A 24,652-nucleotide genomic window follows, 5' to 3' on the forward strand; every position below is an offset into this window, starting at 1 on the left:
ATAACAACCACCTCGGGGCATGCTCGGGAGGGAGGGAGTAGCTCGACTAAGTGTTAAGGGAAATGGGAAAGCACACTGGAATATGAGCAGCACTATTCCAGGGGGTCCTGGACCGAATTAAAAAAAAGAGAAAGTGGGAACTGACATTCACTTCGCTCCGCTTCCTGAACACCTGCCACTAGCTCCTGGCTGTAGCTCCCCTGCCTGTGAGCTAAAACAGACCCTGCTTTCCTTACCTTTCTTTGTCAGGTGTTTTGTCATAGCAACGACATGAGGAACTAATATAATAACCCTCAACCCCACTGTTAGGTACTTTTTGTTGCTGGGATCAAACAGGGCAGCCACGGTGAACTTACAGAAGGGAGAGTGTCCTGGGCTTCCAGGCCATGGCAGGACGGCATAGCAGCACGCTGCAGGACGGCATAGCAGCACGCTGCAGGACGGCATAGCAGCACGCTGCAGGACGGCATAGCAGCACGCTGCAGGATGGCATAGCAGCACGCTGCAGGCATGACTGCAGGGACAACTGCAGAGAAGCCGAGAGCTCACATCTTCAAGTGCAAGTACCACAGAGTAAAATGAAAGTAGGTGGGGCTTTTTACTCTCAAAGACCATCCCCAGGTACCTGTATCCTCCAGCAAGGCCAAACCCAGACCTCCCCCAAACGATGCCATCAACTGGGGACCAATAACTCAAATATCTGAACCTATAGGGGAAACAGCCCTCACTCAAACCATCATCTGCTTCCTGCTCTCAGAGAAGGATTCTGGGAAACAGATCAGCCTACATACTTTTCTCCCAACTGCACTGTCACAGCTAGTTTCTGTCAGTGTGACACAAACCTAGACACGCCTGGGAGGAGGGCATCTCAACAGAGGAGTTGCCTCCATCACACTGGCATATGGCTGGCTGCAGAGCGATGGATGAGAGCTCAGGCCACTGTGGACAGTGCCATCCCTGTGCAAGCGGTCCTGGGCTGTTAAAAAAAAAAAAAAAGCAGGCTGAGCAAGCCAGAGGTGGCAAGGCACTGACTGGCATTCCTCCCTGGTTTCTGCGTCACTTCCTGCCTCAGCTTCCCTCAGGGATGGGCTGTAAACAGTAACCTTTCCCTTCTCACATTACACGCTTTATCACAATGACAAAAAGCACACTAGGACATCCACCCTGTATTTGGGGGTTGCTATTTTTTTTTTTAAGAACTGAAATAAAAAGCAAACAAACAAACAACAACAATTAGCCTGAGAAAGGTCCTTCTTCCTTCAGGTGAGGCTCCAACTGCCCAAAGCAGGGTATCTGGGATTCAACTGCACCCAATAAGCAAACTGGTGACCCCATGCTGGCATGGTCCCATAGATTGAGGGTCAAGGGCTGTCTCTGTCACTAATTAGCCGTGGGACTTAAAAAATGTAACACAGCCCTAAGACCAAGGATGTTCTACAAAGGTGATGAACTCAGATGCAAATCATAGAAAATGGACAATTTTCAGCATCATTTAGAAGTAAATATAAACTCCTTTAGCTAATAGAGAGCGCTTAACTCAAAGAGGATCTTGTAAGGCTTGAGGGATGTGTGTTGGCAGTTAAATGCACTGGCTGCTCTTGCAGGGGACCTGGGGTTAATTCCCAGACACACTACAGCTTATGAGCATCTGCAGCTCCAGTTCTGGGTGATACAGTGCCCTCTTCTGGCCTCCATGGGCACTGCATGCACTTGACGCACATACATCCACGCAGGCAAACACTCATTCACATAAGGTTTTAAGATTGTTTAAGTGAGAAAAACAGATGGCCTCAGTGTTAGCCATGAGTAAGAACAATCAGAAAGAGAGAATTCCCAAATGAAGTGCAGGCCGTGAGTGTCAGTTTCTTACACTGGGCAGTGCCTCTAATATCTAAAAGTCTAGAAACTATACCTAGAAAGACAAATGAGCCGAAAGATCCACTTCCCGTGTCCAATGTAACAGCCCCTGGTCGCACAGCACTTCAAGTGTGGCTGGTGAGACAAAGGGATGGGCTCTGTTATGATCAGCTTAAATTCTAATTTAAAATTCATATCTGGTTCACTTATGTAAAAGGACAACCTGTATGTAGGTTCAGAGCAATTTGCATATATGTTTCACCTGCAGATTTTATACACTTCAGTATACATCAGATTTTTGGAATAACTTAAATCCAGGTGTGCTCATAAGGGTAAAATAAGTCTGAAATTCTTACACCCAAGAAAGTAATGCAAAATACTTCATATTCTGATCATATATTAGAATGATAATATCTTAGATATGTAGGTCCCGTTGGGTAGGACTACTGAAAAGCTTAGGATTACACATGCATTTTGTATTACATGCATCCTGGATACGTTCTTCTACAACAACTGCTACATTGTAGAACTTTAACAAGTGGGGAAGGGTTTCCGTAGCTACACCCAGAAGGCGTTTGTGGAAGAGGTGCCACGTTGTGTGTCTGTGGGTCAGTAAGCATGTGATCATACTTGTCCATGAGTAAGTGATCACAACATTTTGGCGTATCTTTTTACTTACATATAAAATATATACGTAAATTATATATATGATACAGAATCCACCTTGCCCTCTCTGGAAGCTAGTTCATACATTCTGCCACTTAAGTGCGGTTTCTGCTGCCCTGCTTTATACACAGGGTGTCCGCAGTGATGTGCTATTGATTGATTTTGAGATTTAAACAAAATTATGTTTAAGTGTGTACAGAGGTGTGTGTGTGTGTGTGTGTGTGTGTGTATGTGTGTATGTGTGTGTGTATATGTGTGTGTGTATGTGTATGTGTGTGTGTGTGTATGTGTGTGTGTGTGTATGTGTGTGTGTATGTGTGTATGTGTGTGTGTATGTGTGTATGTGTGTGTGTATGTGTGTATGTGTGTATGTGTCTACATGCTGGTATGTACATATGAGTGCAGACGCCCTTGGAGGCCAGAGACATTGGCTCCCCAGGAGCTGGAGTTAGACAGCTGTGGGCTGTCTGACAGGGGTGCTGGGGACTGAACCTGGGTCCTCTGCAAGGAGCCATGGTCTTGTACACTCTAAGCACATGCTGTGTGACTCAGCTTTTACCCCCTAGTCACTGCTGTTTTTAAAAATCCCGTCTATGTAGGAAGAAGAGCTAAAAAAGAATTGGGCAGATGCTCATCAGTAGAGCAGGCAGTCACTTCTCTGGCCACAGCGATGGCAGAGTCAGTCATTACACCTGGAGCGTACTGGTCTCAGGAGCAGCAGCATGAGCTGTGAGGAAAACAGGGTTGGCATTCAGGAAGGAATGCGAGCAGGCAAGCACTCCCTTGGTTTCCTGTTGGGTCCTTTCTCCCTCAGGCAGACACACCCCTAATCCCGGCATCAGCCCTCAGCTCTCCCAGCCACTCTCCCTCCACATGACATGACTTTGCCCTCTACCATGCCAACCATCTCCCCTTCAAAGAGCATTTGAAACTCCCACAGTGCCACGAACCTGCCCCTTGCCAAACCAAAGGCTGACAGTAGTTTTCACCAGCTGACCATATCCTGGGATGAAATCATTTGGGGCTCCCAAGTCAGAGGGCGCATGAATCGTTAAATATGTAGTCACAGGAGTGGGGGCTATAACGCTGTCTAGCCTCGCCACGGCATTCCTCAGCTGAGTTTCTTGAGTCTGTCTACTTGAACGGTCCTAACGGAATCGTGTTCCCAGAACAGAACGCTGTAGTGGGTGCTGGCCTGTCACATGGACCACAGAGTCTTGAAATGCTACGTATGGTCGGCGAACACGTACTTAAACACTGAGCTTCTCCATTTTCCTATGTTCACTCTGAGGACCGAGAATATTCACCATGGTATGCATGCAAACAAAGTTCCCAACCCAGTGTTTATTTTTGTTATTAGTTGCATCTATGCCCTCCTCCCTCTTGTGACAATTATTCAAAGGCCACTACTTGGTAGCTGTGACCAGAGCACTCTGTGGCCGGCCGACACTGACAAGACCAGGCCCTGGCAGAGCAAGTTATTAGAGCTTCTAGAAACTTCCTTAGATAAAGGTAGGGAGGAGGTACTGGAGACTTAGCCCAATAGGGCAGCATATGACCTGCAGGGAAAGACAAATGCAGGCCTTCAAGTCCACCCCCCTGCCCCCCCTACCCTCCACCCCCCCCCCCACAGCTGCAACTCCACAGGCAGGCCTTCAGGTGTTTCCCCCACAGTGACAGCTGCAAGTCCACCTGGCTCCAGAAACTCCACTGCTGTCCCCAGGGCAGCGGGGTATACCTGAAGGAAGGCCAAACTATTCCACACATGAATATAATCAAAGCAGTTGACAAGATCATCTCATACTTGCTTATTAAGAGCGCTGTCAGGCCCAGCGGTGTGGTGGCACATGCCTGTAATCCCAGCAGAGACAGGTGGATCCCTGAGTTCGAGGCCAGCCTGGTCTACAGAGTGAGTCCAGGACAGCCAAGGCTACACAGAGAAACCCTGTCTTGGGAAACAGAGAACAAAACGAAAACAACAACAACAACAAAAGAGTGATGCCTTCAGGATCCTTCCTAATGGTGTGTATATGTGTGTGTGTGTGTGTGTGTATGCGTGTGTGTGTGTGTGTGTGTGTGTGTGTGTGTGTGTCTGTGTGTGTGTGTCCCTGCGCATGCGCCATCAGTGCTCCTCACTCTCCCTCAGGGAGCCCCTGGACCAGGCAGCTTCTCACCTCCAGCACTTGGTCATAGTCCATCCCTTCTCCTCCTCTCCAGGTACCATTGCCACAGCTTTTAATAAACATCCCTGGGGCCATTCCCTCCCACTAGGGATGCTGAGTTGCTTCTCCCACTGAACATTTGTCAGGCCAGTGTCTCTGGGTCCCAGCACAAGGCCCGCCACAAGTAGGACATCTCTTTAAACAGAATTTTTGTTCTCTCTACAACTTCCCCGTGTCTCGTCTTTCATTAGAACTGTCTGCCTGTGGAGGCCACAGGAGGCAGGACTGGGCCTGCCTGCTCGTGGACCACACACGTAAGGATTTAATGAAGGGAAAGAGTGGTCACTCAGGCACGTCCAGCTTGTGTGGATGCCGGGGGGCATGTGCACCTCACTTACTGATATAACTTTGGATTCAGATTTATTTAGTTTTTCTAGGAAGGCAAGCCTCCACGTGGGAAAGAGACTTGGATCAGTCACTAGAGAATTAAATTAGTTCAGAGAGCTCTCTCCAAGCCTGGTTTTCTTCCAATTTGCCCAAAGTGGTTGAAAGGTTTGGAAGTAAATTAAATCCATGGGTTATAAATGACATGTAGGAAAAGTTACTGTTTTTACAGAGAACAGTCCTTGCTGGTGCCAACTCATTGGAAAGCAAACAAAAGACCTATCTCTCAAGTTGGCTGATCATGACACATGGAGAGTCACTCCAAGTTCACTGTGGGTTCCACAGACATGTGGTCCTGGGGTTCTGTGAGTGGACTGATGACATTTAGCTTGGCGAATCCATGCAGAGAAACCAGGTGAGGGGCGACTCCATAGCTGAATTTAGATGCTCAGTTTCTGCTTAGAGTAAGAAAGAAAGAACCTTAAAGCAATGGTGCCATCCGCGGATGACAAAGATGCTAGCTAAGTGTCACTATAGCCATCTCATCCTCATTCACAGCGCGGCCTTCATTTAGCAGATTATTAGGAACAGTGCACGCTGAAGTGAGCTAGGGAGTCCAAAAGTGATAGCTGAGTTTCAGTGCGAACACTTGGGCAAAGTGTAACTATACCACAATGTCACCATTGCTATAATGGGGGTATGTGGAAAGGGAAGGGAAGGCATGGCCCTGGGGGTGACATTTGAACTCCCATTTGAGGCAAGAGCATGGCCCAGGTCCCTAGAGTTCATGTTCCAGGTCTATTGTGCATGTGCTGGAACCACACAGCCCATACTGATGCCATGCTACGTTACCTGTCCTGGCCATGGGGTGACGTTAGCTGGGCATGGCAGTCCAGACCTGTAACCACAGCACTTGGGAGGATGAAGGAGGAAAGTCGGGAGTTTGAGTTCACCTTAGGCTACATGATATGGACCTATTGCAAAACAACAACAATAATAGCAACAACAATAACAACAATAACAATGATAATAACAATGACAACACCACAACAAATATAACAATAATGACAACAACAGCAACAATGACAACAACAATGATGACAATAACTACGACAACATAGTAGCAAAAATGACAATGCCAACAACAATAACATTAATGACAACAACAATAATGGCGATAACAACAACAACAAGGATGACAACAACAGTAACAACAACAACAACAACAATAACAGTGACAACTACAACAACAACAACAACAGTAATGACAACATCAACTATGATAACAACTACGACAACAATGCCAACAACGATGACAATGATGACAACTACAGCAACAATAATAACAATAACAATGACAATGACAATAACAAAACAACAAAGCCTCTAAACAAAGCAACAAAAAGCCACACACCTAAATAACAATGGCGCCACCTTAGGATTTAGAGGAGAGGTATTCTATCATGAACCTGTTCAGATGGTTTACTTTCTGAGGTTCTAGAAGCATCTCTCTATCAGAATGTCTTTTGTGGAATGGTAAGTTTCAGACCCTATATTTTCTTGCTAACAGGCCATGAACTCATTGGGGGGTTAGTATTTAATCCCTGTAAACAAGTATTGATGCAGTGAACTAATAATATCAGCTACTGTTACAACAGAGCACACCAAACACTTCACAAACTTTAACTCATCTAATTATTATGGCTTTTTTATAGCTATACTTTGTAATCCTATCACACATATATAATTACACATATAAGGCAAATAACATATAAGTATATAAAATACACATTGTTTAGACTTTTAATATTATTGTATTAAATTTTTAAAGAAATTTATTTTTATTTTATGAATGTAAGTATCTGCCTGTACATATGTATACGTACAATTGAATACAATTCCTACCCGCGTCCAGAAGGGGGTGTCTGACCCCCTGAAACTACACTTACAGATGGTGTGAGCTACCACACAGGCGCTAGTACTCGAACCCCGGTCCTCTGGAAGAGCATCCAGTGCTCTTAACTACTAAGCCATCTCTCCAGCCCTTTATATTATTAACTTTTATCAGAACTAGAAATTTCTCAGAGTCACATGTGGCTGAGTCCAAGCACATCTATTTCTAAGTGTGTCATTTCACACAACAGAATTCTTGTTTCACCAAAAAGTTAATCAAACAAACCTAGTAAATTCTTTCCACATTTTCTATCATAATAAGAGTTAATAGACGTAGCTGAGGAGTTAAGGGTTTGCCTAGCAAGGCCAAGGGCCTGGGTTTGACCAAAAGAAGTATCTAGTAGCCAAAAGATAGGAAAAACAAAAATAAAAAAGTCCATTGCTACCCCTTTTAGAGAAAGATACGCGATTCAGGGGCAGAGTTTTGCACTGGGCCAGAGTTTGGGTGTGTAGAACTGAGCGCTCTGCATGTACCAGGCCCGGGTTTGGTCCCCAGTGCTGAAGGCAAGAAGAAGCAGACCTCTGAGTGGTTCCCTCCTCACACCGGAACATAATGCAGAGCCCGGCTTGCACGCTGGGCCTTTTTTGTTCTCACCGTGTGAGCCCTCCCGCATGGTCACTCTCTGCAGCAAGGCTCAGTGAAGACCCCAGCTTACCACTGTTTGCAGCAGTAAAGAACAAAAGCGAATCTCCCAAACAGGATGGAACTCCCAGCTGACTCCTAGCGACTTCAACTTCCTGCTTACCGTGGGGGAAGAGATGAAGGCTCGGCCTCAAGCTTGGCCTTCGCAGCAGATCCAGATGTGGGTAGATCTTTGGGCATCAACTTAAGATTGCCCATAAATAACATTTAAAAAAAAAATCTTCCCTCCCTTGTGTGGATCCATAGCAGAAAGGCCAGGAAATTGTGAGGCTGACTAGGGCAGCTGGGGTAAGACATGGTCCAATCACAGATGCACATGGTGGGGGTGGGGGGAAGGGGAGATGAGGGGAAGATCCCATAAACAACAACAGTGTGTCATTCTTGGGCCAATGGAACACTTCATTTTCCTGGCCCAAGGAGTGACAGCCTCTTAGTCACTCCCTAAAGCAAAAGCCTTGTCTGGCAGGACAATATGATATTAATGTGCTCAACGGGGCCAGTCTGATGGCTGCCACTCTGTGTCTGAGGGACACTTGAGAGCTGTTGATCGTGGTCTCCGTCCACACACGCCACGAGCTGCTCTATCTTCGCTCAAACTCATTTATCACTCAACCAGAAAGCTGCACCTAGAGTTTCGCTTTCGTTGCTTTATGCGCATTTGTGCGCTGCATGCTCACGTGCGCGTGACGTGGCCCATGCATCTGGAAGTCCTGGGAACACTTGTGGGAACAGTTTCCTTTTCCATGTAAGCCCTTAGGATCAAACTCAGGTTGTCTGGCAAGATGGCACCACTGTTTGGCCCATGCAACCATCTTGTCATGATTTTTCTTATCAACAAAGGCGGGCACAGAGACAAGGGCGCCATACTCCTCCTCAGCTCTGCAACCTAGAATTAGCATATGCTAACACAGATCCTAGATATGAAAGTAGAAAGAGGACATCTTTGAAATGGAAGAGGATCCATGGAGGAGGACAGGAGAGGGCAATGGAAGTGAGTGTAGTTTCTTTTTCTTCGTTCTGATAAAACTTGGGAAGGAAAAGATTCATTTCATATTAGGCTTCCAGGTTAAACTCTATCCCAGAGGGAAGGCAAGGCGGGAACCTGGAGGCAGGAGTTAAAGCAGAGGCCATGGAAGAAAACTGCTTATTGGCTTTCTTTTTGTTTGTTTGTTTGTTTTTTGGGAGAGTTGAGACAAAGTTTCTCTGTGTAGCCTTGGCTGTCCTGGACTCGCTTTGTAGACCAGGCTGGCCTGGAACTCACAGTGATCTGCCTGCCTCTGTCTGGGATTAAAGGTGTGCACCAGGATGCCCTGGCCTTACTGGCTTTCTTTCTAGTACTTGCTCAACTGCTTTCTTATATGGCCCAGGACCATCTGCCGGCCTAGGGATGGCCACGCCCATAGTAGGCTGAGCCCTCCCACATCAGACATCAACTAGGAAAATGGCCACAAGCCAATCTGATGGAGGCAAGAAGTCAGCTGAGGGTCTCTTCTCAAGTGTGCCCAGCACTGTGGGAAGCTGATGGAAGCTGAGCAGCAGAGGGATGAACATGGGCCAAGCACACGGTCTGCTCGAACAAACATGATTTTAGGAAGCTATCAAGTTGTGCAAGGAGTGCACACCCAAGAGTGCACCCTGACTAAAAAGAGACAAGCTTTTTACCCGCAACCTGATGTGTGGTGTGAGTACCCATCTGTATGTAAGTTCACACCGAGGACAGCCCTGGGGCCGCCGTGAGAGAAGTAAACACAAAGCCTCAGTGTGTGGCTACAAAGGAGACAGGAATCTCATTAGAAAAGTGGCAGGTTACTTTTGGGCGTCCTAAGATAAAAAGGGTATGCTGGGGTAAGACCATGTTGACAGTCAATTTCCAGGCTTCATGTCTAGAGGAAATTTATTAAAAATCTGATTTTCAGAAAGTATAACTACACACACACAGAGGAGTAATCAGCCTCCTAACAGGGGCTCATAACTGCCTCCAATTCAGGGTTCATGGGTAATCTATTCACCCAGAACACCTTTTTCTCGATTTTAGCCATTTTTAATACTTGCTGTTGGTATGAAGCAAAGGTATCAGTGTTATCAAGTCAACGTTTCCCACTTTCAAGAGCCAAGCACATCCTGTGGTCTTTTGGATATTTAACATGGTTTAGGAAACTGACTGGTGACCAAATGCTAGGCCAGTGTCCATTAGCTGCACGGCAATATATGTCAGACTCTCTAGAACGCCAGCAATTGTTATAATCGCCATATTTCAAGTTGTAGGGAAAAAAGGGAAACAAATGTATCTTCAGACCAGAATCCCAAGTCTGTGCCACGTCACACTGAAGATAGCGTTGTTCAGAGTTACTGACATAGACATATAGTCACTTTCTTTTTTCCATACATATACACATGTATGTTCATATGTACATGGAATATTAAGACATGCGTATACATGTGTATATGTCCATAAACAATAGAACCTGATAGCCTTTGCAGGGTGAGTTTTTCCTCTTATTCAGGTTACAGAAAAGCAAGTTGGGCCAGGAAGCTGTGCAGGTCTGAGACCCCGCCCCCTTTTGATCAGTAACACCCACCCCACTAACCCTCCTTCAGTCAAGCATCCACAGAGACAGCTGGTCAATACAAGTTACATGCATGCCCTTCTTCAATGGGAATAGTAAAAGCACTTCATAGTCTTCATTTTCATAAGCAAGAGATGGAGGGCCAGGTTTGTTCTATTTTCATTAAGGAAGAAAAACAGCCATCGTTATATACACACAAACACACCCCCCCCACACACACACACCACACCTCACATCACACACATGTACACATATACCACACAACCCCCCACACACATATGCACACACACATCACACATACATACCCACAAGACCTCTACCATGACACCTACCCATCCTGTACCCACAACCCAAACACACACCATACACACACATACATATACACACACCACATACACATGTACATACCACACACACACATACCACATAACCCCCACACACATATGCACACACACACCACACATACATAAACACAAGACCCCCTACCACCAAACCCATGCACACCAAACACCACACACACACACACACACACACACACACACACACACACTGAAAGGCACAGAGTAAAAACTCAAGAATTTACTGAGAAGTAGAAGCATTTGATTGGCTTGTCTCTTAGCCAGCAAAGCATTTTGTTGGTGACCAAGCCCCGCCTACATAAATACAATGTTCAAATGGAATTTTACTAAAGTGTGGCCCTAGTTAATCTAACACCCAGTCCTTTCCCTGGCTGCCAAAATACATATTTACCTGTTTAAAACTAAACTCAGAGAGGTCGGGCCAGCATGCCTGATGCTCGGCGAAGAAGTGTGGGTTGTGGACTTAATGTTAACGTTTCCACAGTTGCTCTGTGGCACTGGCTGATAAGCCCTGGGCTTTCCTAGCAGTGCTGAACCTACTTTGCACTCCATCGTTGATTAAGGATGGCAGAAGCAGTCTGAGTTGTTTATCAAATTAAGGTTGATAAACAGCACTCCGTGAAGCTCCCAGTGCCTTCCTGAAAAAGATTTCAACTCCCTTGAATTTACACAACACACTTTTACAGCCTCATGAAAAGCATTCCCCCAAATGCGATGGGCTTGGCTTAAACTTCCATCTGCAGCTCCTCAAATGACTGCACAGTAGAAAGGAATTAGGCCCAAATCAGGCTCATTACGGCGTCGATGTACGGGTAGAATATAAACGTTCCGTGCTTAGCATCTGGAGTTGTGGGTGACTAACACTTTAAATGCTCTGCACTCAGTGAAAGAGAGGGAGTGACAGTAAGATTAGAGGTGAGTGGTGGGATACCGAAGTTAACTTATAGAAATATGCAATTTAGTCAGTCTCTTGGTGCCGCGCGCGCGCGCGCGCGCACACACACACACACACACACACACACACACACACACACACCTCTTTAATCCCAAGGCACACTGGAGAGGAATGGAGCCACTTAAAACATTTCCCTAAGCATGGCAGCAGGAGAAACAGGCCGAAGGATCTGTGGGACCTGAGAGTGCAAGAGCAAATGCCACCACCACATGCACGAGCCAAGAAACCAAACACAGAAGTTGAACTTGGTGATTTCAAGAAGCAGAAAGCAGAGGCAGGAGGATTGCCACTAGTTCAAGGTAGTGTGTGTAGTGAGTTCCAAGCCAGTGAGTGCATCATGGCTACACAGCAAGACTGTGCCAAAACAAGGAAGAAAATGAAAAGGGTGGGGGGGGTGGGGGAGGGCAAGGGGGGAAGGAGGGTGGGGGGGGTGGGGGAGGGCAAGGGGGGAAGGAGGGTGGAGTGGACAGAGGGACACACGACCACTAACGCACAAACAAAAACAAAGGTAACTTCTCTTTGCATTGTTTTAGTGTAAAGAGTGCCTATCTGGAAGCTTCCACATCTAGTAAAATCTCTGCAAGTGTTCCTTCCTGGTCTCTAATGCAAAGAACTTACATTTCTCCTTTAGCTGTCCTGCTAGGAGAAATATTTCAAAAATGTTCTTACAAAACCAGCCCTGTAAACACCAGGCTTCCTTCCAAATGTCCTCAGAAGTGAAGAATAGAAAAAATATACAAAGCTAGCATCAACAGACTTCTCAAACACATCCTCTAAAAATGATGCTCTCTAAGGCCTGTGCTCCACATCGCCTCTGGGTGATGGGACACCTCTCCCTGGGGGTCTGAGAGTCCAGGGATCTTCCGCATGAACACACCTAAATCTAGGTGTTCCACACCTGTGGTGTGTGTGGATGATTCGTGTCTGTACACAGTCGGTAAGGAGTACTGAGCCGTGTTTCTGTGTGTGTCTCACACTGTGAAATAGCATCACATCAGTGTGATCCCCGAGAAGAACTCATGATCCAGGAGGAAGTTCTGTGGTGTAGTCAAGTATGGAAAAGTAGGAAAAGATGTTCCTATGGATGAGGTGAGGTCATTGGCATGGCTCTTCCAAGGCTGAGAGATGCAGCCTTTCAGCCTAAGTAACTGGGCTGGAGAGAGGGCTCAGAGGTTAAGAGCTGTTCTCCCAGCAGACTCAGGCTCGGTTCTTGGTATCCTCACAGCAGCTGTAACTTCACTTCCCGGCTGTCTGCTGCCCTCTTCTGGCCTTCTCAGGAACTGCATGCATGTGGTGCATATACATACATGCATGCATACATACATACAGGCAAACACTCATACACAATAAAAATAAGTAATTTTAAAAAAGAGAGAGAGAGAACATTCTCTTATTCATATAGCCCACAACTCCAGGTTGAAGTAATATGATTTAAATAAATGTAATTGCTTGAATGTGCTCTATGAAATAAGAGAGTAGTAAGGGGGAAAATGAGGTGAAGCTGAGGACCGTCTTGCTCCACCAATGTCACCCACATTTCCAGGAGGCTTTAGGGTTCAGAAAAGAAAGCTAATACATTTGGAAACATTTTATCATATTAATTTAAAAGCCACTTGAACTACTCAAGTGACAAATACCAACTTTTGTTGCATTTGAAAAATTTTAAATTCAATTTTATTTTTTAATTTGATGTGTGGGTGTTTTGCCCACATATATGCATCATTTGTATGCCTGGAGCCCATAGAGGTTGTGAGACCCCGTGTAACTGGAGTTACAGGTGGTTGTGAGTCACCAAGTGGTTCTGGGAACGGACCTGGTCCTCTGAAAGAGCAGCCAGTTCCCTTAACCACCAAGCCATCTCTCCAGCCCCACACTGTATCTTAACCAAAGGCCAGTACTTAACTAAGAACTCTATTTATTCATATAAACCAGGCCTGAAATGTAACAAAATGTACCTTTGTATTGCCATGTGAACATCTTCTAAGACAGAAATTATACACAGGGAGAATTAAATGTCATCATCCTTATCCAGTCATTGGAAGGGGCTTGGTTCGCTCATCAGTTCGCCACAGCAGGTGACGGACCCCACCAAGGCCACAGGCCACTCGCTCCTCACCAGACCACACTGACTATTACAGAAGGCTGCAGAACGCAGATGGCACCAATAAGACGACCAGGACATTTGTAACATTCCAACTGCTTCAACTGTACCCCAGCATAAAAAAATGAGCCACAGGCGTGCGTTCAGCTATCTGGAAACAGAAGCCCTTTAAAGGGCATTTCTCATCATTTGAAGTGTCTAAACCTGGCAACTTTCTCAAATCTTCTGGACAGGTCCCAACGTGTGTAATTATTCTGGGCATCTCTCTTTACTGCCATTTGCCTTTCAGAAAGGCATTTCAACTCCCTTTTTAAAGATTTATTTATTTTATTTGCATGAATATTTTTCTTGAATGTATACCTGTGTGCTACCTATGTGGCCCCAGTGCCCAGAAGGGCAGAAGTGGGAAAGTTCTCCCTCCTCTAAATACAGTGGCAGTCAGGAGTTTGCTGCTGGTTTCTGAACAGCAGAGCACATGGGTAATATAAGCAAACTACTGTTCTACATGAAGCTAAATGCATACACACATGTAGATTTAATTCATTTAATTTAACTGAAGATCTATCATATCTATCTATGTATGTATCTATCATCTGTCTATCTGTCTATCTATCTATCTATCTATCTATCTATCTATCTATCATCTACCCATCTGTCTATCTAATCTATCTACACAAACATCAATACCAATGCTGGGACTCAAACCCAGGATCTGTCTGTCTGTCTGTCTGTCTGTCCATCCATCTATATACAAATGTATCAGTGTCAATGCTGGAACTCAAACTCAGGGCCTCATGAATGCCAGATAACACTGCACTACTGGGTCCCAGCCGTGGACCCAGCTAAGCGACACATTTGCACACACTTTTCAGAGGAGGAACAAATCAACATAAAAGAAGTAGCCTTATTAGGGGTGTGTGTGTGTGTGACAGACAGACAGACAGAGAGACAGAGACTGACTGACTGCATACACTTCAGCACACAGGGAAGGAGGGTAGGGTGTGCCGGAGGCTAAGAATTGGCAGAGGTTTTAAGCAATAAAAAATTAAATACCTATAAACCAGCCAGTTCCCAACAGTGTTCTTCATCCTTTGGTCCCGTCTGCAAATATAAAAACAATGCAGGGCCTGGAGAGACGCTCAGCAGTTCAGAGCGCCGGCTGCTCCTCCAGTGGACCAGGGTTAGGTTCCCAGCACACACATGGCCGTTCCACAGTCTTCCTGAGTCCTAGGGGATTCACCCTCTTCTTACCTCCCCAAGCACCAGGCACAGAAGCGATGCACAGACACATATGCAGGCAAAACCCTCATATGAAAGTGATAAATACTTTATGATAAGCAAGCAAACAGATAAATACAAACAATGCAGTCAGTGTTAGGGTAGATGGCGCTTACTGATTTTCTTCTTTGAACCAACAAATCGCTTTCTTAAGTTTCAATACCTCTTATTGCCAAGTTCATAAAGCGTGGATGATATATTATAGCCTGTGTGGTTGTTGGAAACAATCGTTTGGCCTCTTTTGCCTAAGGTAGTCTCACGTAACAGTATTCAGTCTCCAGAGTGTCCCAGTTCGGATGAATAATTCTGTGACTGCCCTATATATAAGTCACGGAGCGGAGCATTAGACACAGAGCGGCAGTGTGTTATTCCAGGCAGGGTCTGCCTGCATCTTAATGAACTGCGCATTTAAGTTCAAAACAAACAACGAACAGTAGTTACTGTACAAACAGAGCTTCAGCAGCGCATGCATAAAGCGAGGACAGGGCTGATGCAAGGTGCGGTTGAAGGAGGATTTCTATTGTAAACAAGAGGGAGTGTACAGCCAGAGCAGGGGGGAATGCAGCAGACCAAACACAGCCAGCAGAGTGGGCCATGAGAAGTGGGGGGCAAGAGAGGAAGACAGAGGGAGGACAGGTAAAGGGGGGGGGGCAAGAGAGGCAGTCCATAGCTGAAATAGCAGGGTTATAAGGGAATGCCCATGAGTGGGGGCAGGGCGAGAAGAGCCAGGAAGGCAGCATGGCACCAGTGTTGAGAGGGGCTGGAGGCCGCATGTGCTTTGGTATGTAGCAGGCGCCACAGGCAGCCATCGGTCCTAAGAATCTTCTGGACCTGACAACCACCACCTCCAGTTTGTCTCTACAATAAACCTAGCAATAGACTCCTGTCTGCCTGGGGCTCGTGGGTGCTGCTATGGGGTATCGGTTCTCATGAGGCTATAAAGCACTTTAGCAGAAGTGGCCGGTGGCCTCTGGGGGGTACTGCCATCACCAAACACTGGGAGCTACAGCCACAAGCGGCCTCTCCCTTGCTGAACTCAGACAGTAGGGCTTGGTCACTGCTCCACTAAAGGATTCCAATGTTAGGGTATAGCTCAGTGGTGGAGTAACCTCAGCACACACACACACACACACACACACACACACACACACATACACATACACACACAGATGTACATACACATATCACATACACACACCACATATACATAGACACATACACACACACACACAGCAAAATGTGTCTGTACTTGAACTGTAGCTATCAATAGGTTCAGGCAACTCTATTAACATTAATTTTCCACATATTTAACCCACGTTTATAAAAGGTGTTTCTCATAGTGCCCTTGCGGCTCACTTGCCATCTAGCTAAGCATCATCAGGTAAGTACAGCCTCACAGCTACGCACACTTGGCCCATGAGTTCTTTGGCCCAAGAACTAATATCAGCAAGCAAGCTTTTCCACAGGAATGGATTTTCTCTCCCTCTCTGTCTGTCTCTGTCTCTGTCTCTGTCTCTGCCTCTCCCTCCCCCCCTCCTCCCTCTCTTCTGTCCTCTCCCTCCCTTTCCCCTCCCCTCCTCTCCCCCTCTCTTCCTCCCTCCCTCTCTCCCTCCCTTTTCTCTCCCCCCTCTCTTCTGCCCTCTCCCTCCCTCGCTCCCTTCCTTCCTCTCTTCTGCCCTCTCCCTCCCTTTCCCCTTCCTCTCCCCCCTTCACTCGAGGATAATGTTGAACTCTACCATCCACCTGCCTCTACCTCTGAAGAGCTGGGATTACAAGCAGAAGGCCACACCGAGCAGACGCTGCCCTAATCCACAGAATGAATTCCCTACAGCTTGGAAGCACCCACCTCTGGTTCTGCCTGTGCATCCAAGTTTCCCTGGAGCGACATCAGCCACTTTGGGGCATACCAATCTCTATGCAAAGAGGTTATTCAGTTCTTCCAGAGTGGGGAGTTCTAAGGACCCGAAAGGGTTAATGAACATGAAGCTGTTGTCCTCAGTGAGCGGTGAGCAGCCAGACTGGCAGATACCACAGGGAGGGCGTACACCACCCTGGAAGGAGCAAGGTGGTTCTGAATGTGCCTCACTCATCTCCTTGGACCAGTGTTCCCTGGACGTCATAGGGTGGCTGGCAGCAACAAGGAAGCCATTTAGACTTTCCAGACATCGGTGAAGGCCACACACTCACTCTCTCTGTGTAAACTCTCCTCCCCTGAGATTCTGCTAACTATTCCAAACTTCCTTCTGGAGCTACCCTAAAGGCCAGCGCGACTTCCTGCCACCGAGACGCTCCCAGGCCAACTCCGCCACATAGCTTAGAAGGCGTGCATCCAGGGAGAGCAGGAGGCTCTGATAGGAGTTGAGATAGAGAGGGGGTAAAGTTAGAACGGAAACCCAAATTGTCATCGCTCCACAGTGTTCTCTTGCCCAGGGATGAAGTAAGTGTTGACTTTTCATAAAATAATCCACTGAGATTGCCAAGGTGTAGGGAAGAAAATGATCTAGGCCACGTTTTAAGTAGGTTCAGAGGAGTGTCAGAATACATTTGTATTATTTCAGCATTTATCAAACGTTTACGAGACGTTAGGTGTCACCCCAAGGGCTCCATGTCTAAACCCTCCCATGCCTATGAGGCACCCATTAATTCTGCTTCCTTTTTGAAGATGAGGAGACAGAGTCAGCGGCTAATCCAAGGCCACACAGGCACAAGGCTTAGATGGTTGGCAGCAAGCCCCTCTGGCTCTGTGACTTGTGGCAAAAGCCCGGTCGATTATGGGATGGCCGTGGCGATGGACACCCAGGGGCAGCAGATCAGCTCAAGAAGATTTGAATAGAAGAGGAGGGAACAACAGGACAATTGTCCAAGCGGGTTAAGGAAAAAGCTTTTTGGTGAGTCCATATGAGAAGAAATGACATTTCCAGACACCAGGCCACTGCAAGTCCCAGCTTCATTCAAACCAACAGGAGGCCTGACAGGATGGGTATGGGGTGTGTTGAGCCAAGGACGGGGGGTGGGGGGGGGGTGGGGGTGGGGGGGAGGGGGTGGGGGGGGAGAGTGTCAAGGCTACCAAGTAGAAGCTAATTCAGCGACCAGTTTGCCTCACTGGCTTGCTCAGTCTTCCGATGAGACAAAGACATATAAAAAAATGACATTTCGCCCCACACCACACACTCTCTCTCTATCACACGGAAGCCTTAACCTGTAAATGCTTATGACATCATCCTTCCCTTTACTACTGCCCAGTAAAGCAGTCAAGCTGTAGCTGCGAAGTTTGTTCCATTGCTTTTTAATTGCTGCACTTGTGTAAATATGCACCACCATATAATTAGTGGGCTGTTTCTCTGTTCAGGTATGTGGGCGGGCACCCTCACCTTTCCAACCTGGGAAGGCAGACATGTGCAAACACGTGGTCAGCTGCTTGCCCCGAGGTGAATCCTTTCAGCCAAGGTTACACACACCGGCAAAGCCTGGAGGCCTGGGTTTTTTACTTTGTCTTCTGCACCTGCAAATTCCTCTCTCTCTCTCTCTCTCTCTCTCTCTCTCTCTCTGCTACCGGAAACATTTAAAACTTCAAGGTGAGAACTACGCCACGCTGGATGTGTAAGAGCTCAAAGGGGACAGGCGGCTAGCCTCTTTCACATACATAGCCCACATCCTGGCCTGGAGCAGGGTCCTCAGTAAATCCTTGCTGAATGAACTGGGAGATTTTGAAATTGTGTCACAGAGACACTCTCAAAGTCGAGACCAACAATCATTTTGAATCCTTGCCTTGTGTGGAGACAGGGAGCAAATTAAGACAATGACGCGACAATCTATTCTGTCTAGAGTCATTTGAAGACAGACAAGAGAGGAGGGTTTTAAAGAAACCGCTTCAGGTGTTGCACAGCATAAACTCCCATCCAAAGGCATGACAAACCCGATGCAGCAGACAGACCTTACCATCGATACCCTGACGTCAAACTTGTAAATGAGGCATTCTTGTTGTCTCCACCCCATCAAGACAAACTGTTCTCAACACTGTTCAGTCTGTCAAAATTCTTTTCATTAATCAAAGGGTAGACAGACAAAGGAAGATTCGTCTGTGAATGTGGAGTGTACAGAAGATGAAGCCAACTTAAATGATTTATGGCTTCGACAAAGCAACAGGGCTGCTCCCAAATGGCCTCCCACTCGTACAGAAACGCCCCAGACAGCCCCCTCCCAGTGCAGAGTGGGGCCCAATGACCTGGGGAAAATGGCTTCTGTGGGTATCATACAGAGATGCAACCCCCAAATATCGTCAGGCAGGCACCTCACTCTCTCGACAATCCAGCCGAGGTTTGTTGACATACAAGACAATGCTTGGCTACAGGTCATTAGCGGAGGAGACATCCGTCACCCCTCAAGAGTCCAGGTAGGATAATTAGCATCTGTCCAATAAGATGCAGAACATAATTTTTTTTTACAAACAAATTCTTAATTTAAAACAGGCAAGCATCTACAAGGCGGTCAGTTTCCCTTGTACAGGATAAGTACAAAAGCTGATAGAGGAAGGAGACATTGTTGCTGTCTGTGCTGAAAAACACAAGGTATCCATCCTTCACGCCTGAAGGCCTCAGGCTGACTTTAACCCAGACCCCGGGCAGGCGGCTTAGAGGTTGTCTTTCTTAAACAGTGAAGTGCTAATAGTTTTTATATAGGTCAGAAATGCAACTTCAGAACCATGGTGTCCTTATAGCCCTAACGAGCCATTTGGGTCAGAACCTTGTTTACATTTCAGAGAAGCGTGCTTAGACTAGAGCAAGTGAGATCTCCAGACATTCCAACGGGTGCACAGCACTCCGGGCGTCAGATGAATCTGCAGATGAGGCTATGCCTAACAAAGATGAGCCTTAGGTTTTGGACTTGGAAGCAGTTTTCTCTCTTCAGACAATACCCTAATAAAACAATTACAAAGTACTCGACACCCTGCCACACCCCTTTGATCAAACTGCACTTCAGAAAATATTTAGATAAAGCCAGAACAACCCAAACAAATACCAGGCAGGCTGTGCAGCCGGAATGCTGACTGCCTCCCCAGAGTCTGAGGGGGCCGTATCTCTGGAAATTTTAAGTAAACAAAATCTACTGTATTTTTATTGCAGCCTTCGAAGTTGAGCAGGGCTAGTTCAATTTTCACAGCAGATGGAAGGAAAGAGAAAGAGAGAGAGAGAGAGAGAGAGAGAGAGAGAGAGAGAGAGAGAGAGAGAGAGAGAGAAACTTCTTCCTCAGCTCACAAACATATGTGTCAGTTGAGATCTGATTTCTCCAACCTTAGCAGCATCCAGCAAATAAACCAACAAAAAGCTTATTTTCTATTACTCACTGTTACTCCAGGATTTCAGTAAATATTTGATACTGATTTCAAAGAAGCCGGAATCCTGCTGGCTGGCCATGTCTGCCGCATACAAAGAGGCTCCTAGGACCGGGAGTTGCTGTTGGAGGAGCAGAGAGCAGGTACCGGGCGTGGAGATGTGCCTGTCACAGGTTCGTGATGTAAGCGGCGGCGGTCAGAAGCAGAGAGCCACGCTCCTCATTTAAAGGACACCAGGAGAGGGATGCTCAGCCTCTCCTCCTCCTCTTCTTCCTCCTCCTCCTCTGGGGCCAGGGCTGGCTTCTTATTTGCTGGGTGCTGCTGTCCCCTGCAAGCCTTCAGCGGCAGAGGCCTCAGCGGCTTTCATTTTAGAGCTGACATAAGCACCACTGCCTGCCGCCTGCCTCCGGCCGCCCACATGCTCAGGCACAGCCAGGTATGGTAGCGAAGAGACCCCACCTGCACCTGGAGCTGCTGCACTGGGCGGAGGGACGTCTGGGCCTCCTGGCTGGCCCCCCCTACCCCCACCCCCTGCAGCCCCTTGCCGAAGGATGGGCTGAAGCCCCGCCCCCAGCCCCTGCCTTTCTCAACCTGAGCTCCCACCCAGCCTCCACCTCGCCGCCCGCCAGGGACGAGGAATTTGCCAGCTGCCTGGGGCTCCTCGGGCAGAAAGGTTGGCCAGGGTGTGCTCCCGGCTGCGATTTCCCCTTGTGTCTGTCCCTGAAAACGCTCAACTGCGGCACTCTGCGGTAAGCCAGCTGCACCCTTGCATTTGGAAGCAGCAGCGTTTGGGGAGGGGTGTGTGTGTGTGTATGGGGGGGGGGGTGTTCCGGCACCGAGAAGCCAGACGTCTGCCTGGCCTTTCCTTCCTTCTCTGTGATGAACAGACTGGAATCTGCAATTTGTGCAATGCAGGCTTTTTGAGGGGCACCCAAGCCCCAACGCGAGCTCCAAAAGGGAAGGTACACATGCTTAGTCGGCTTGTCTGGCGAACACCCGGATTCCATCATGGGCCGGGTTCTTCATGTTGTCATTTCTAAGCATCGCATAGACCAATTACACCTTATTTCATAACCACGAAAAAGCTAGGACTCTAAGGCATGGCTCCTACCGTCATCTACATGAATTCTTGGTACCATGTACCCTGATCCAGGCAGCTTTGTTTCTCATTATCATTACGTTTGCTAGTGGTAGGGGGATTAAATACAAGTATTATTTTAATAATGACGGGCCGCGTTCTGTCAGGTGAGATTTGACCAGCCATCTGTGTAAGCTACTTGGTTTTTCTCTCCTCAGCGCATTTATGACTGAGAGTTCCCAACAAAATGAATATAATAATAATTATTTAACTCATTCTCCTCCAAAATGTGCAAATTCCATCTTCCAAACCAACACACAGACAAGGCCTCCTAGTTTACTAATTCATTTGAGAAATGAATGAGGGTAGTATAATTTTTATATTTTTAGGCAAAGAACTTTAAAAACCAAACTAAATAACACTTCGGGAAACATCCTACTTTATCAGCACATTTTTTTTCTTTTTACTTTCTTTTTTGGTTTTTTTATTTATTTATTATTGTTGTTGTTGTTTGTTTGTTTTTGGTTTTCGAGACAGGGTTTCTCTGTGTAGCTTTTGCTGTCCTAGACTCCCTTTATAGACCAGGCTGGCTTCATACTCACAGCGATCTGCCTGCCTCTGCCTCCCGAGTGCTGGGATTAATGGAATGCGCCACTACTCCCGGTTTATCCAAATTTTTCAAATGTGGATCCATTATGGGATGGCAGGCACTTCAGCACTCAATCCCAACTGCACTAGCAGTGGGGCGGGGCCCCGCGAGTCCCTCAGCGGGCTGAGGTCTGTCTAAGTCATATGCACACCTTAGAGGTGATGTCATTCTATCAGCTGTTATCAGCTGTGCTGAGGAGGTTTGGACTCGATGTAAGAGAGGATCGGAAAGTTTTCCTTCAAAAATATCCATTAATAGCGGGGTTGGCACTTTCCCCATCTTACACAGCAGGGAGTGGGCAGCCACAGGGTACTGTGTAACTGCAGGCCACGGGGTACTGTGTAAATGCAGGCCACGGGGTACTGTGTAACTGCTACACTGGCTCTCATGATTCCCCCGCTCCCACCTGGTACCAGGTGTCTAGCACCAAAGCCTAAGGAAAATTATTAACTTTGTTAAACCTTAGTCCCCAGTCTATATAGCGGCCGTAATTAATGCACCCACTTCCTGTGATTTTTGGAACGACTAAATGACCTTTTGTGTGAGAAGAGTTCAACCCAGTACGTTGCACACAGTGACATCTTATTACTTACAGAACCAATTTATCAATTTATTCATTGCTTTTTAAACATAGAACTTACTTTTTCTGTGAATTAGAAGGCATATTGTTTTTGAACACCAATAGTAAGTATTGGAGGACAGCAGATTGGAGTCAATGCAATAAGTAAACAAACTATTCTCTAAATCACTATATTTATTATTTGTTTGTTTTCTTGGAACTCATTAGGTAAACCAGAGGCCCTCAAGCTCAGAGATCTGCCTGCCTCTGCCTCCTAGGTGCTGAGTTTATAGGTGTGCACCACCACACCCAGCCTTAAATATAGAAACGTTTTAATATTTTCATTTTGGACTTGAGAGATGGCTCCCCAGGTCTTGCAGAGGACCCATCTGGCAGTTCACAGGCATGAGTAACTCTGGTTCCAGGGGTGCAGTGCCCTCTTCTGACCTCTATTGGTACTGCACACATGGTGCACAGCTAAACACTCATGCAGGTGACGTAGAAATGAACACATTCTTTAGAAAAATCCCAACAGATTTTTAAAATAAAGTTTTCAGTGGCACTGCAAGCATACTTCCCGGTCAAGAATTCCACTCACATGTATTTCAAAGGAAATGTTAAAAACTTAAAGCTACTTAGAAGAGACAAAAAACGGTAGCGTTTAGTTTTCTCTGTGAATTGGCTGTTTTTATTTTATTTCTTTTATTTTGGTGCCTTTAGAGAGGGCACACATGCTAAATGAACAAAGGAGGCCTTCTGTTCTGCTCAAAGGCTGGCAAATCAAAGGGAATGAAACCTGCTGCAAGCTGGGACAAAAACCCGGCACCCTTTTGTCGCCTTTCTCTTGGGGGAGGGGCTTATTTAAAAACACACACACACACACACACACACACACACACACACACACACACACACAAAACTGTAGGCACCTAAAGGACTTTGAAGTAAAACAATACAATCAGGACGTGTCCCTGGCTTGCTCCCTGACTTCAATTGTCATTTAAGATGACCTACCGCTATCTCAGCTCTCATATCCTTAAAAGTCCTTAAAAGTCTCTGGCGGCTACACAGGGACAGACGCTGGGGGCTGAGAGACAGATAAGAGGGAAAGTGGAGGGCAGCCAGAAATGCTATCAAACAGTAGGATGGATGGGGGGGGGGGAGGGCAGGGGCGGTGTGTGTGTGTGTGTGTGTGTGTGTGTGTGTGAGAGAGAGAGAGAGAATGTGTGTGTGTGTGTGTGTGTGTGTGTGTGTGTGTGTGAGAGAGAGAATGTGTGGGTGTGTGTGTGTGTGAGAGAGAGAGAGAGAGAGAGAGAGGGAGAGAGAGAAGACCTGAGTCAGGGGCTAGCAATTGATGAGACTGTCTACATTAATGGAGCATACATTCTGTGCTAATATATACATTCTAAAATCATACTTAATCTTCACGTAAAACTTGCAAGCCAGGGACTATGAGCAGTCCATTTTCTAGATGAGAAAACTGAGGCTTAAAGAAACACCAGGTGAGAGTCACATAGCTAGTAAGAGTTGTGCGTAGCTCATTAGGTCATGTATTGTGAAGTCGCCATCATCATCGTCACCGTCACCATCATCCTCATCATCTCGCCACTTTCAGTTGTAAGCAAGATGAGAGCCAGCTTCCTGGGCAAAGTCCAGAAAGAGATGCCCAGAATCCATGATGGCCGGCAGCCTGCTCACGCCCAATTTCCTGGCTTCTTTTGTAGATGAAGAACTCTTCCCCGGGGCTTTGCAGTCCCCTGAAGAGCCCAGAGAAAGATGCCACTATTTTTCACAGTAATCTGATTCACAGGACAGGCTGTATCTCCCCAGGGACTCCTGACCCAGAGCAGAGGTCAGAGACCACGGAGGCGACCCAGCCTGACTGCTCTCTTTCCACCTTGCTGTGGAACAGCAGCAGCTGAGGACTCAGTCCAGGGGGCAAGATGCACTTGGGAGCGGGGTGCTGGGTAGCACAGATGTCGCCAGTGTCCCCCAGTGCAGGAAGAGGGGAGTGGAGGGCACCTGGAATCCATGCCATTTGCCACTATTCTCTTGGCTTTATCCCCACCACAACCATCTGCTTCTCTCTCCCTCCTCAAGAGCTGTGTC

General features: G+C 46.8%; 2 protein-coding genes across 7 annotated transcripts in view; one reads left to right on the forward strand and one right to left on the reverse strand.

Moving 5' to 3' along the window:
* FRY (FRY microtubule binding protein) overlaps window positions 1-24,652 on the reverse strand; it is a 360,844-nt gene that overhangs the window by 224,738 nt on the left and 111,454 nt on the right. The window contains exon 1 of one of the 3 annotated variants that reach the window (XM_084763562.1): window positions 20,270-20,689. The exons of the other annotated variants lie outside the window; for them this stretch is intronic. Coding sequence (XP_084619688.1) covers window positions 20,270-20,339 — 70 coding nt within the window. The 5' untranslated portion in view covers window positions 20,340-20,689. Of the gene's footprint in view, window positions 1-20,269; window positions 20,690-24,652 lie in introns of those variants that run through there. 3 annotated transcript variants of the gene reach the window in all.
* Window positions 20,696-24,652, forward strand: part of LOC311587094 (uncharacterized protein) — a gene marked incomplete at its 5' end in the record, with an annotated part of 32,030 nt that continues 28,073 nt past the window's right edge. For 3 of the 4 annotated variants that reach the window (XR_014775777.1, XR_014775778.1, XR_014775779.1), the window contains one exon: window positions 20,858-21,006. Coding sequence is in view for 1 of the 4 variants with exons in the window: in XM_084763568.1 (XP_084619694.1) it covers window positions 20,696-21,006 (311 nt within the window). Of the gene's footprint in view, window positions 21,007-24,652 lie in introns of all 4 variants that reach the window. The other variant, XM_084763568.1, reaches the window with a different exon arrangement.

This window comes from Acomys minous (genome assembly GCF_964271855.1).
Source record: "Acomys minous genome assembly, chromosome: 16".
NCBI lineage: Eukaryota > Metazoa > Chordata > Mammalia > Rodentia > Muridae > Acomys > Acomys minous.